Raw genomic sequence first — 12841 nt, forward strand, 5'->3', positions numbered from 1 at the left:
AACTTCTTGCCCTGTACATTCTCCAGTACTCTTTGTTCACTTCTTAGCTTTGGAGGGGTATTTTGAATACTGCTATGTGAAAACAAAAGGAGTCAATGCAAGAAGATAATGTAGAATTAAAAATGTTTGCAAACAAAATTCTGGGACATGCAGTTCTGAAGGATGGACTTTTAGCTATAGTGCTTGCTGTGGTTGCTTGGTGATGTGTCGAGTAAGCAGAAACTTGTTTTCACTACTAGGAGGTGACACGACTTGTGGGACAAGTAGGTGATGCTACTTGTCTCACACGTAACATTAAAAAGAAAAGAAAGAGGGCCGTTTCCTCAGTCTCTCCTTCAGCCCATATCAGCAGTCTTAAATTTTTTCGCTTTGCTTCTACTGGAATATATGAGTTTGGAATTTGTTTTCAAAAGAGCTGAGGATGAAGACATTAATCTTTTACTGCCCGGAGCTGGTGTCTCAATTGATTAAAATATTTAAGTCATGTATCTTAGCTAAGATAGAATTACTCTCCCAGTAGATACATCAGGCATGACTTCATTCCTCACATTAGAAGTAGTTTTAGATAGGTTGAAGTAGTTTTCAGGACTTAATTTTTTCTCTAAAGCAAGGTCTAAAGAGAGAACAATCTGCTTACACAATGTTGCTTTCTGTTTACCAGACCTTGGTGGCATTTGAGTGAACTGGTGTAGCTGAGTGATACTGTTTCCCTTAGCACTTAGAACTCTTCATTTTTAAAACTAGTATATATTCTCACACTGTTTTGAACTGCATAAATGACACAGTCCTGCATGAAAATTTGTCAAATGATTGCCATCACTGTTATTCACTGAGTAATAAGATCACATACATTTAAATTTGTGGATAATACATTTATAATTTTTGGTGCTTTTGCTTCCATTTGTCACAGGAAAAGCGATCAAAAACCTCTTATCTTATAAATGCCTCATGTAATGGAGGAACTCTGTATTCTCTTTGAAGTGATTAATCTCTAAGTGTTACTAACTTTCAATTTGAAAAAAAGTTCAGAGATCTAATAAGAGGAGCTTCAACCACGAGTCATAAGGAAAAAAAGCTATGGATGGCTTACACTGAGTCATTTTTGGATGCTTATTTTTTAATATTTGTTCACCCACCACACAATCCAGACCACACTCTAAAATTTCCATGATCTCTGTCAATATGCTGGGAATTTTTGTTGCTGTAGAGGATATCTCTGCAGCTGGAAGAGAGGCTCTGCACTCTGTATACTCATGTTGGTACCATTTACCCTTTCTTGCTAGGACTTTACCTGCACTGCTTGCAAAGCTAATGTCAGAGAAGCACTAGTCAGTATGCACATCTTTGCTCATCTTCTCTAAACTGCCTGCATATTTCAAGTTATCCTCTGGGGTGGAGGGCAAGCAGCTCAGCAGGGGTGGAGTTTGTACTCCTCTTGCTGGCTGTCTGGATACCCCGGTGCTTTGTTCTCTATTCTGTTCATGCATAATAACACTGGAAACATGCCAAGCAGCTCGTCTTTACCTTCATCTCCCAAGAAGACCACTGGTTACATTTCTTGGATATTTATTTAACCAACATTTTCTGGTCTGGTCTTACATGCCCAACTTGGGGTGCTAAGTCTTTTCTTTGCATCCTGCCAGAACCAAAGAAGGAGGAAAGATAAAGACAGCTCTGTAAAAGCTGTGAAATTACTGTAATATTTGTGTTACTGGGAGCTTTGTCAAGAATGGCCTTCTCCAAGGAACTGGATTTGGGTTGAAATGAGGTTGTGGAGGAGGGTGGAAGGGGCAGGCAAACACCACTCAGCCCTATTTTGGGGTTGTGGTGTGGATGGTGGGGCAGCCAGGGGGTTCTCAGGTTGGGGTAAGGAGGGATCTGGTGAAGACAAGCATTAGCGGTTCTTCCTGTGCAGGTTCCAACAGAGGCACAGCTACACCTTCTCTGAAGAAATGATGGCCATCTAGACCTGGGCTCACTTCCCAGCCAGTTAGCTCCCACTAATGGTGCTTCAGTCCCTACACCAGGAGATGCAAAGCTCTAGGAAGGAAGTGATCTTGTCAACAAACCCCACACATTTTGTTCTTTAGCAGAGGCTGAGGAGTTCCTGTCCTAGAGGCAAATTGCAATGATTTGATCACTCCTGTGCCTTCATAAATAGCGAACAGCTACAGAGATAGACTTTACAAAGCAGCATTTTTCCCCACAGAATTCTACTTTCCACATGTTTCCAGGAGCTCCATTAAACTTGAAACTAACAAAAAATATATCTTTGCACTCTTGTGCCATTTATTTATGTCATCTGTTAGGTTTAATCTTCAGGAATTACCTGGGAAGATGAATGGGTGATCATGGTTTAATTTATTATGCCCTTTAAAATTTAGGCAGTTCTGAATTTGGTAGTATTTTACTAGATTCTTACTTTTTAATCCTTATGTATAGCCTCCCACCTGCTGGAGCATGGAACATCTTGTCCGTGTTCCATTCCAACTCCTGCCTGTAGGCAGGATGTGACCAGAGGGGACAGGATAGATAGGGTTGGGGTCCCAGCCACCTGCTGTCCTTGTGAGCCACCCTGTTTCCCTACTGCCATCATTAGCCCAGCTGCCCTGCAGAGCTCACAGCAACAGCATCTGCCTCTCCTTGTGGGGCATTTCCTCTGCTGCCAGGAATATTGGTCCAAACAGTGTCCATTGTTTGTTATTCCTCCCTCAGTCCACACGAGCTTTTTTTGTGCTTGCAACCATGCTTTGCTCATCCTGCACTGCTCTACAGCTTCACATTGCATTCAAATTTGTCATATAAATTGCATGTACATTATATACACTACATACAGGTCCAGGTCTGCATGGTTTTAACTGATTGTAGGTGAATTGTTTATAGCAGTGGGATTCCAGTGCTAGGCCTGTGCTGCATTTCTTATCACCCCTTATGCCTGTACTCCTCTACAACACAGCGTTGTTTCCACTTCTCAAGGCCACTGATACTGTATCAGTCATGTTTCTCTATCCTGTATCCTTACATTAAAGCCATAAACATATCATCCTACACAGAATGGCAGCTTGTTACTACTAGCTGTAAAAAATGTGATTGTAACATCTAAGGATAAAAAAGTTAAACAAATTAGCAATTTACACCTGGCTAGTTAGAGAAACTGCTGTCACAAACAAATTGAAGAAGTCAGAGTTTCAGGCAGATCAGGAAAATATTGGCCAGACCAGGTGTGACAAACCTCAGCCCTGAGGTGCTGCACACTCAGTGCAAAGCCTGTGGCCTGTTACTGGCAGTGGCAGTGGCATCCTGCAGGATGACAAGGCTATATTCCCATCCCAATGCCCTACACACAGTCCTTTGCTCTTCCAGCTGTGTACATGCAGGCAAAGGGAACAAAGGAGAAATCCAAGTGTGGCTGTGGCCAACAGCTTCACAGAGATATCTGCATCAGGACTCCAGTCCACCTTGGCCTTGGTCCTGCACACACCAACGTTCACAGAAATTTTCAGAAAAGAATACAGCTGTAACAGATCAAGCATCAAGCAATCTAGGATGTGTATTACCCATCAAGAAATAAGTAAAACACTTGCATTTACTTTAAAATATTGGTCTAAAGTGTGGTTTCATTGTAGTGCTTCCAGTCTTTGAGCAGAACGGACTTACTGATCTTGCTGTCCTCACTCAGCTAGTCTGAAATACCTCCTAATTTCACATTGCTTTCTTAATAGGATTCAGATCTGTTGCATCTCCTTCAGCTTAATAATTTCAATTGACAAGCACAACTAATTTGTTATTTAGTTTCTTTATTGCTTTCTCTGTACTGTTCTTTAAATGTTCAAGCTTCTTTTTAATCTGAATGAGCAGCTAATAATAATAATCTTATACTGTTAAAATTTGTATTTTCAAAATAATTTCACTTAAATGCAAACAGTACAGGCTACATTTCTCTGCCTTGACCAGTGCAGAATTTTGTTTTAATTCACAAGACGCTGGTCAGAATCACAGTATTGAATCTCATAGTGAAAGTTTATTAAAAACCCCTACATATATAGTACAATTTACTGCTAGCAATATATAACAATGTAATGCCATTCTAATGTTACAACAAGATGAAAGGGCCTGGTTGTTGTAAACTGATATGGCTGCTATCAATGTACTGGAGGCTACCTGATCAAAGGCTTGACGTTCCTATGACATTTAAGCTGTACTTTCCAGAAGGTTTTAAGCATAACCATAGAATCACAGAATCATAAAATAGTTTTGTTCGGATGGGATCTTTAAAGGTCATCTAGTCCAGCTCCTGCACTGAGCAGGGACATCTTCAACTAGATCAGTTTGCTTATAAATCACAGCCTGAATAAACAAAACTTTTTCAATCACAGTGTTTTTATTTGCTTCTTTGTAAATGTTCTGCTACTTGTTTCTGAAAACATGCCTGTGGGATCAGCATATGCCTTAGTGGAATTGGAGGAAGGTGAGTAAAAATGAAAACTGACACAGTTGCTGGAGTTCTGGTTTGCAAACTGGAATATCAGAACGTTATATCTCAGGGGACAACTTAACAACAAAGTTAAGAGTGCAAAGCAGCATATTACTTGAATTGAAATAAAGACTTTACTATCCAATAAGTAAGCAAATTTTATTCAGTGAAGAACTCTGCTGTTGTTTCCAGGGGAAACCGAATTTGTTGCAAAAGAGCATTTATCCCAGCTGCTCCATTTCTTTGTTTTTTCCCGTCTAGGAGCAGATCTACTCACTGGTAGGAAAGGTCACATTAAACAAGTATTTAGTGTCATCTAGCGGTAACATTTGTTTCAGCAACTTTGTCAGCTGTTAACAATGCAGATGTAGTCTTCTAGGAAATTCTATCTGATTTTGGTCTTATGCTTTTTTCTAGTTAATAAAGGAGAGAGATTGTGGAAAATAAAAATCTGTATCCCTTTAGACTGATGGTTCACTCTAAAATCAGAGTGAGATTTTTTTTCCTCCTGCAAATTCTTTCCTCTTTCTTCTAAAAGTAAGGTAATACTGACTTAATGATTTTGCTGGAGGACTTTTTTAACACAGTTGCAACACTGAATTATGATATCAAAAGTGCCTGAGAAGGTAAGTTTTAGCTTTCCTGCCCCACTACCATAGAAAGAGGGATAACTTTAATCACGTTCTTCAAAAAGAGTGGTCAGAGTGCAAAGTGCTGTCTTCATGACATTTTTTATTTTGGTGGGGATTTTCTTTTTACCTCCCCACACCCCTCAGGTATTCCTGATGCTACAGGATGGACAGTGTTGCTGATTAATTATATAGCCATGAAAATGACTGGATGGGAATTGGTATAATTGACATAATATGACCCAAAGTAAAACCCGACAGGCAAAAGTCAACAACAGCAAGTAAAGCCTGCACCCTCAGTTAAACAGGTAGGTAGAAATAACTCTTCCTTTCTGTGCAAGAGGAGCATCCTGGGGAAAAAGAACTGATAATTCTAGAGTAACTAAGTTAGCGTGTTACTTCTCTAAAAGCATTGTGGTCTAAATAAGACAAACTTGTACAAACGAGTTCAATGACAGATTAATTTTTGCAGTGGTGGGCTGCAGAACCAGATGAAAGGGCAGGCAAAAACAAGAATGGAAGACACACCAAAAGAGAAAGGCTAGTTTGTCTGACAACAATTTTCCAAACTGCATACATACTAATGGATATCCTTAACTAAGCACCCTTCCTGGCTTGCAGGTCATAGGAAGTGAGAGCAAACTCTTCAGAGATGAGCCAGAAGGTGTGGTATGTTACAAAAGAGAAATCAGACTTTGGCTGCAGACAGAGCTCTGCAGGGGCTGAGAGAGCAGATATGTCCACAGAAGGAGGCGCTGCTCCACCACTTTCCACACCTCACTGAGGCACCTGCAATCACCCAGAGTCCTCAGCTGCTAGCCAGGACATGGATCCAAATCTCTTGAGGTATCCTGAAATTACACCTTTAACTCTTTTTGTATTATTTTTCCCTGGACCTTGGTGAAAGGTTTCTTCTGGACTATTTTTATAATTTTAAAGAACTGTTCTCATGTCTGTCTAATCTTCCACAAGAAACAATCAGAGTCACTTGAATATGGAAAGGCTGTTCAGCAGACATGGTATGTTACTGTGAGAAATTTTCTTCCTTTCATCAGCTATTGTCAGAAGATAAAACAAGTTCCCTGGCAGAATCAATTTGTCAGGTAGAATTTAGACTATGTACTGAAAAATTACTTGACCCTTGACATGAGAAAGAGAAGAATTCTTCAAAGGAGAAAAAAATCTCAAGTGCTTCATCCAATAGTATTCCCTTAAATGGCAGAACCAGATACAAATGGCATGGTGAAGTTAACTATTTATTTTTCAGTGGGTGCAAAAAAAAAACCAAACCCAAAGCAGACAGTTAAGCAACTATGCAAAGTGATCTATACCATGATGTTGACACTTATTAAAGAATTACTAGAATTCTGTCTGGGACTCTTCATTAAAACAGGGCTATTTAATCCTTAGGTGTCAAAGTGCTTTCTAAAAGGCCAGTGAATTTGTTTGTTGAACTGAGACTTAAACATATTGTGTCTTTCCCAAAAAACTCAGAAATAAAGCTGCTATTAAAATCCTCATCCATTTGAAGGAGCTGTTTTTCTATGCTGCTTTATTCTTCCTTTTTTGTTTGTTTGTTTGTTTTGTGTTTCTGTGTTTGTGTTCCTGAGTAGTTTTAGCTTTGAGTTCTCGTCAGAGATGCTACGACTCAGAGCAGAGTGATGGTATTTTGCTTTTATTCCCTTGCTTTATTGTTGTAGAGGGCCAAAATTTATAAGGCAAGGAATCCTTGTATCAATCATTATGTTGACTGTGTATCTTCCTTCAGATATGTTGGTGAAGAGGTGTTGTGGGAACATTTCTTTCTGTATTTTTAAACTTTTCATGTGCTTTGACTTAATGTTAAAAAACATGGGCTTTTAAAATGGATGAAAAATAGATCTCTGCTATCAATTCAGTTTCTCTTTCATGTACTAATCTATTAGTACAGCAAGAAAAACCAGCAGTATTTCTGCAACCTTTACTACCTAGCATCCCTGGGCTAGGAGATAGATAGGCAGGATAAATTTGAGAATGCATGTCCCATTTCTGTGTTATTGCTGCCCAGCACCCAGCATCAAACCATTGTGTCTCAGCTGAGGTTTTCATTTTAATTTACAATTCCACTCCTGGAAGGACAGAGATACACAGAGAACACGCTTACTTGTAAGGAGGGGACTTTAGACCCTGAAGTAATTTGTTTGCCGGGAACACACAGTGCTCAAGTGGGTGATGATGTGAAAGAGGCCATTTGGTTGGCAGTATCTGTAAGGTGTAGAACATTGTAGAACATTGTGCCATCTGAGGATTACAGCCTGGAGGGTCTTGTCATATGCCACTCTGATTGGATGCAGTGGCAGTAGCTACTTCTTGCACCTCTGAAAATCAGACTGGGAATCCGCAGGTCTGCAGCAGTAGGAACAGTTTGGAAGGTGTGTTTTATTCTTTGCGTATCATGTGCTGGAATGACAAACATATGGATAAATTTTCCACTTTTAACTGGTGACATAATTGGCAAATAACCATAAATGGAAGTGTAAGGCTTCCACAGTGTCTATGAAATAAGTTCCTGCTAAATCAGGCCTTGACAACACAGCGCTTACTTGGCAGTACAAACAACTTGTTAAACAAAACATATCTATCTCCGTCACACAGTCTAGTGAGATTGTGGTGACTGCACACTTAATTTTACATAAAGTAAGATTACCTAACCTATTTTCAGTTAGAAAGAGAGTATCACTCACTCGAGAATGGGCAAAACTATTTGAATAAACTTTCTGCATCCTTTGGACTTTTTGGAGAATGTTCCTTTTCTAAGAGTTGCTTTCTTTGTTAGGTTAATGATTGATGATTGTCCTGGTTACTTCTCTCAATCTTTTCTTCCTTCCTGTTTCTCCTGATTAACAGGCAATTTTATAAGTCGGACCTGACTTACACAACATCATAAGTTGCTGGCATAGCAGTAAATCAGGTATCAGTTATGAGAAATATGTTTTCAGGGCATTTTTCCTGTTTGGTCTTCATAAATCAATTTGCATGTAAGTTTGTGTGAAAATGTTCTTTAAAACAATCACCCTGTTTCACAGTAATTACAGACTTGTAGTTGTAGTGACATATAGCCTTTCTGGGGATTAAGTAAAATTTCCAGAAAAGAACTTGATGGATATCCACAAGTTCATAAACACTACTTCTCAATAAAACTCTGCAACAAGGGAACTAATTTTCCTATAAAAATATAAAATACATTTTCTCTGCCTTTTCTAACGTAATAGAAATACTCACATGGAAAAGCTTTAATTTGTGAACTGAAAGACAAGACAGATAAAGCCAGTCAAAATATCCACCAATTTTCAATTTTATTTTCTCTTTTAATTTATTTTAACTCTTAAGTAATTTACATTTTGAACAGAATCACTGCAAGTTTAAGAAAAAAGCAGAAAATGCCCCATTTGGAAGCACTGGGTTTAAAAGTGGTTTTGTTCTTATTACATAATAATACAAAATAAAATATATAATTTTATTTATAAAAACAAAACAATATATTAATTTAATTGCAATTTTTGGAGTGGTTTAAATAAACTGACATTGTATTTTTAGAACTTTTTTGTTTCAGTAGCTCAAGTTAACAACTTACAGTAAGTGCATGCTGTTCCTCATATGATAACTGCACTATAAGAGGAACTGGAGTATCCAGCTCAGTGGAGGATGAGAATTTGAACCTCAAAACATGGCACCATGGGGAGTGGCTGAATTAATTTTGAGTATCCACATTTCTATTTGGAACACATATTGCACAAAAAAAAAACTGTAAAAATGTGTTTCCATCTAAAACTCAGATATTATACTAGTGATGAATTGTGAACTTAAAAGGCAAAACTTGCTTAGTTAATAGCACTTGTTCAATTCCCCTGCAATATTTTCCTTAACAGAAAGGAAGTGTCATGTCCATGGCAATTTCCTCTACGTTGGCATCAAATCAGAACTGGGCTGGGCTTCTGTAATCTGCCTTCAAGAAAATCCATTAATATTTTCTGCCATCTTGCAGAGGGGACACTTCCAAGTCACAAGGCCAACTGAATTAGAAGTAATTGTGTGGCTATAAAGGGCTTCTGTTGCAATGGGACAAACTTCTTTGCTTCAAGTCTACACAGGCAACAACCCAATTCTCAGTTCAGTGCATGAAAAAACTGCACCTAAAGGGACAAAGGCACTAGTACAATGCTGGTAAAAAAAAGATGGGCAAACACAAAAACATTACTTTTAAAGTAATTAACACTGCTATGTTGTCACAAGACAAATGAGTTATGGTAAACAGTTTAAGGCTCAGGAATTAAAAAGCTTTAAGAATCAAGTAAGAACCCAAGTAGGGGGTGAAAATGTTCCTGAACTAGATTGCATATGTCAAACCAAGTTTCTAAAATTGGCATTCAGAAAGCTAATTGTTTTAGTCGGAAACTGAACTAATTTAACTGTCACTCCTGTCACTCCATTAAGCCTGTTTTTATTTTAACAACCTTTAAAAAACTCACTCACAACACAGTTTGGTAATACTAAGAATACATTTAGCTGTTGTTTCCCAAGAAGACATTCCAGACTTTTGATATCACCCCAAATTGATAATTATTCATTTGTTGAAGATATACAGCAGTAATCAGTCAATGCACTGTGGTATTGGCCATTTACAGAGATCTCCACTTCTCAATGACATCTGCCAAGAACAGGACTGCGTTGCTATAAACCAGAAAACGAAGCATTTACCCATGGATAAATGTATCAACATAATGCTAATCTGGGTGCTGGAAAACTGAAGAACTGAACTAAAAAAAGTAAAAAAAAAAGTTCCTTTTCTTCAGCTTTTGTACTAATATGTTCAGGGTCTCTGCATTAACCTCCTCATTCTTTGCACTTCTCCTGTGAAGGCTGGCATTTATTTTTTAAAACAAAACCTGAGGTCCCCCTGAAATAGCATGACTTTACAACACAGTTTTGCAAAATATTACAAGAATCATAATGAAAGAGAACTTACATAAACTTTTGGATTACATTTCTGGTAATGCCTTTGTGAAGGCAATGCTTGAAAATACTGTAAAATACACTTTTTCATTACTGTACATAAATGACAAGTGCTGGAGACAAGCAATTCTGGAAAATTGTCATTGATTGTACCTCTTAAATATACATTCTGAGAATGTCAGTGTTTGCAGAGTTTTAAAAATTGATTCAAATTGATATATTTTTTTCAAAATACATTGGAAAAACACATTTCCTCTATCCATGTGAAAAATGCAGTCAATTCTTTATTTCAAAGACTATCACATTTCTTCTTACTTTGGTCATGCGTTTTCCTTTATTGGGATCTTATCTGTTCTTTCTAACGCTTTCCATCTCTGTTGCTGTTTCCTTGTTGGGTACTTGCTCTGGTAGATACCAGTTATCTGATTTTATTTCAGCTTTCAGTAATGCACACTAATGCAATGTCATGGTTTCATTGCTGGCAGCGCCCAAAATTATTTAAGATACACCTACATCATTTAAATTGTGCTTTGTTAATATTAGGGATATGAGAAATAGCCTTTCCACAGGGCAGATTTTTCCCTTTTGCTGTTTAAAATGCATTCTGAATCAGTATAAGAAGCCACAATCATGACTACAGGCTAGGAGGTCTAATGAAAGAAATGAGATTACTGTTCTCCTGCATGTGCTCTGGCCCTCTGCTGCAGTATATGGCCCACTATAAAGATATTCTGTCAACAGAGCTAGAATTCTTGTATCTGTTTACATGGATTACTTTGCTTAAACTAAACTGTTGGGCCTTGCCTACCCTAGCAATGTTTTACTGTGATGGCAGCCATCCCTGCCAAAGAAATGTATTGGTAGAAAATTATGTCTTAAACAGTCTTAAATATGAACCACTAAAAAGCCTGCAGAAATAGGGCTCAAAACCATGACTGAGCTCCTCTGGTTACCATTCAGCAGGTCACTCTCACTGTCTCTTAATGAACTACTGAATGGACTCTCAGTCTCTGTAGAAGACAAAAACATTTTACCCCATGTTTCCCTGGCCACCTCCTATCATTGAAGCAAACATTTGTTGAACCATAACACTACACTGGGCTTCTGAGAGGTGTATGAGCAGTTTCCTTCACAGAAATGAGAAAAATGCCTTACAAAACTATTTTTGCCTGGTCAGATGCAGTTCTACAGGGATTTCCTAAGCACAAGAATAACACCAAGGTTACATGACTATCTTTCTCAACTCTCCTACCAAGAGAGTTGTCCAGGCAGAAAAAAAATGCTGTGTGGGCCCAGTGTGAAAAGAGCATTTGGATGGAAAATTTTAGCTGATGTTTGACAGTCACAAGCATCTATAAACACAGCCTTTATACTGGGAAATGTCAGGCATCTTCGCAGTTGCTACTGCCACCACCTCTGCATTTCATTTAAGCAGAATGAACCCATGTCAATGAACTAAGCTTTACCATACATCTGTATGAAATGCCTTAGTTTATCACAGGGAAAGGCTCCTTCATGTTTGGCTTTACAGAGAGTGAGCCTGGAGAGAAAAACCAGCACGGTCAGTAAGCAAGCGCCTCTTTAAGTTTACTTACTATACCAAAACCTTGCTTTTGAGCAATACAGTAAGAAAAGAGAAAAAAAAAATATATATATATATATATATATATTCTCTTTGTTCGTTCTTTAACTGCCTGCTCTCTTATTTCCTTGCCTGCTCTCCTGTACCATTGCGCGGTCTCAACCCAGCCGGGATTCTCCGCTACGTGTGGGTGCTGCCCTCGGCCGGAGGGTTCTGTCGCCGTGCCCAGGGTACTCGGTCCCGGGGCCCGGCGGGGGTCGGCGGCGAGGCTCCGGCGCTGACAGACCGTGATCCCCACGAGCAAGTGTGCAGCGCTGGCCCGCCCGCTCCTCGCTGCCTCCAGTTACATCCCTGGCAGGAGCCCGCGGCTCTCGGCTTCGCTTTCCAGAGTTATTTTTGGCCGGGGCCGCCGCATGCTGATGGCAGCGAGCCGGCGAGCCCTGGGCGCCTTGCCGGGCGACGAGGCGCCGGCGGGGCCCCCGGCGGGGCGGGCGGGGAAGGGGCGGCGCGCACCCCGCGCCCGCCCCAGCTCCCCGCGACGCCGGGCGCCGGCCGGGGGCCGCCGGGGGCCGAGCCGGCGCGGCCCCGCCCGGGGAACGCCTCTGGGCTCCCCAGCGCCGGCTCGGCAGCGTGCGCCGGGGCAGCGGGGGCAGCCGCTCGCCAGCGGAGCCGCAGCCGGGCGGGCGGCAGCCGCCATGGAGCGGACCCCCATCCCCGTGCTCACCGTGCAGACTGCGCCCTACGAGGACCAGCGCCCGACGGGCGGAGGGGGCCTGCGGCGGCCCACGGCGCTCTTCGAGAGCCAGCGCAACTACCTGCCCAACTTCGTGCAGAGCCTCCTCTCCTCCGTCGACCTCCGCGACCGGCAGGGCTGCACCATGGTGGTGGGCAGCGACGGCAGGTACTTCAGCAAGACGGCCATCGAGATCGTCGTTCAGATGGCCGCTGCCAACGGGGTAAGCTGTCCCCTCACCCTTCCCGCCGCCCCTCGGCGGCCCCTGCTCCCCGTCCCTGGCAGCGGCACCTGCGCCCTGCCCGCGCCGGCGCTCCTGCGGGATGCGCGGGGCAGAACTTCCAATGTCATCACCCGGATAGCGCTTGAGGCACAGATAAAGCGGAGGAGTCCGCGTGCGGCTGTATTCCAGCGCTGCGCGCGTCAGGTGC

At 41.2% G+C, this 12841-nt stretch overlaps 1 protein-coding gene across 3 annotated transcripts in view; it reads left to right on the plus strand.

Annotated features, from left to right (window-relative positions):
• The first annotated feature begins 12322 nt into the window (after positions 1–12322).
• Positions 12323–12841, plus strand: part of PGM5 (phosphoglucomutase 5) — a 69652-nt gene continuing 69133 nt past the window's right edge. For all 3 annotated transcript variants that reach the window (XM_054002766.1, XM_054002767.1, XM_054002768.1), the window contains exon 1: positions 12323–12633. In XM_054002766.1, the coding sequence (XP_053858741.1) occupies positions 12373–12633 (261 nt within the window). In that variant the 5' untranslated portion in view covers positions 12323–12372. The remainder of the gene's footprint in view (positions 12634–12841) is intronic.

Source organism: Vidua macroura, chromosome Z (genome assembly GCF_024509145.1).
Source record: "Vidua macroura isolate BioBank_ID:100142 chromosome Z, ASM2450914v1, whole genome shotgun sequence".
Lineage (NCBI taxonomy): Eukaryota > Metazoa > Chordata > Aves > Passeriformes > Viduidae > Vidua > Vidua macroura.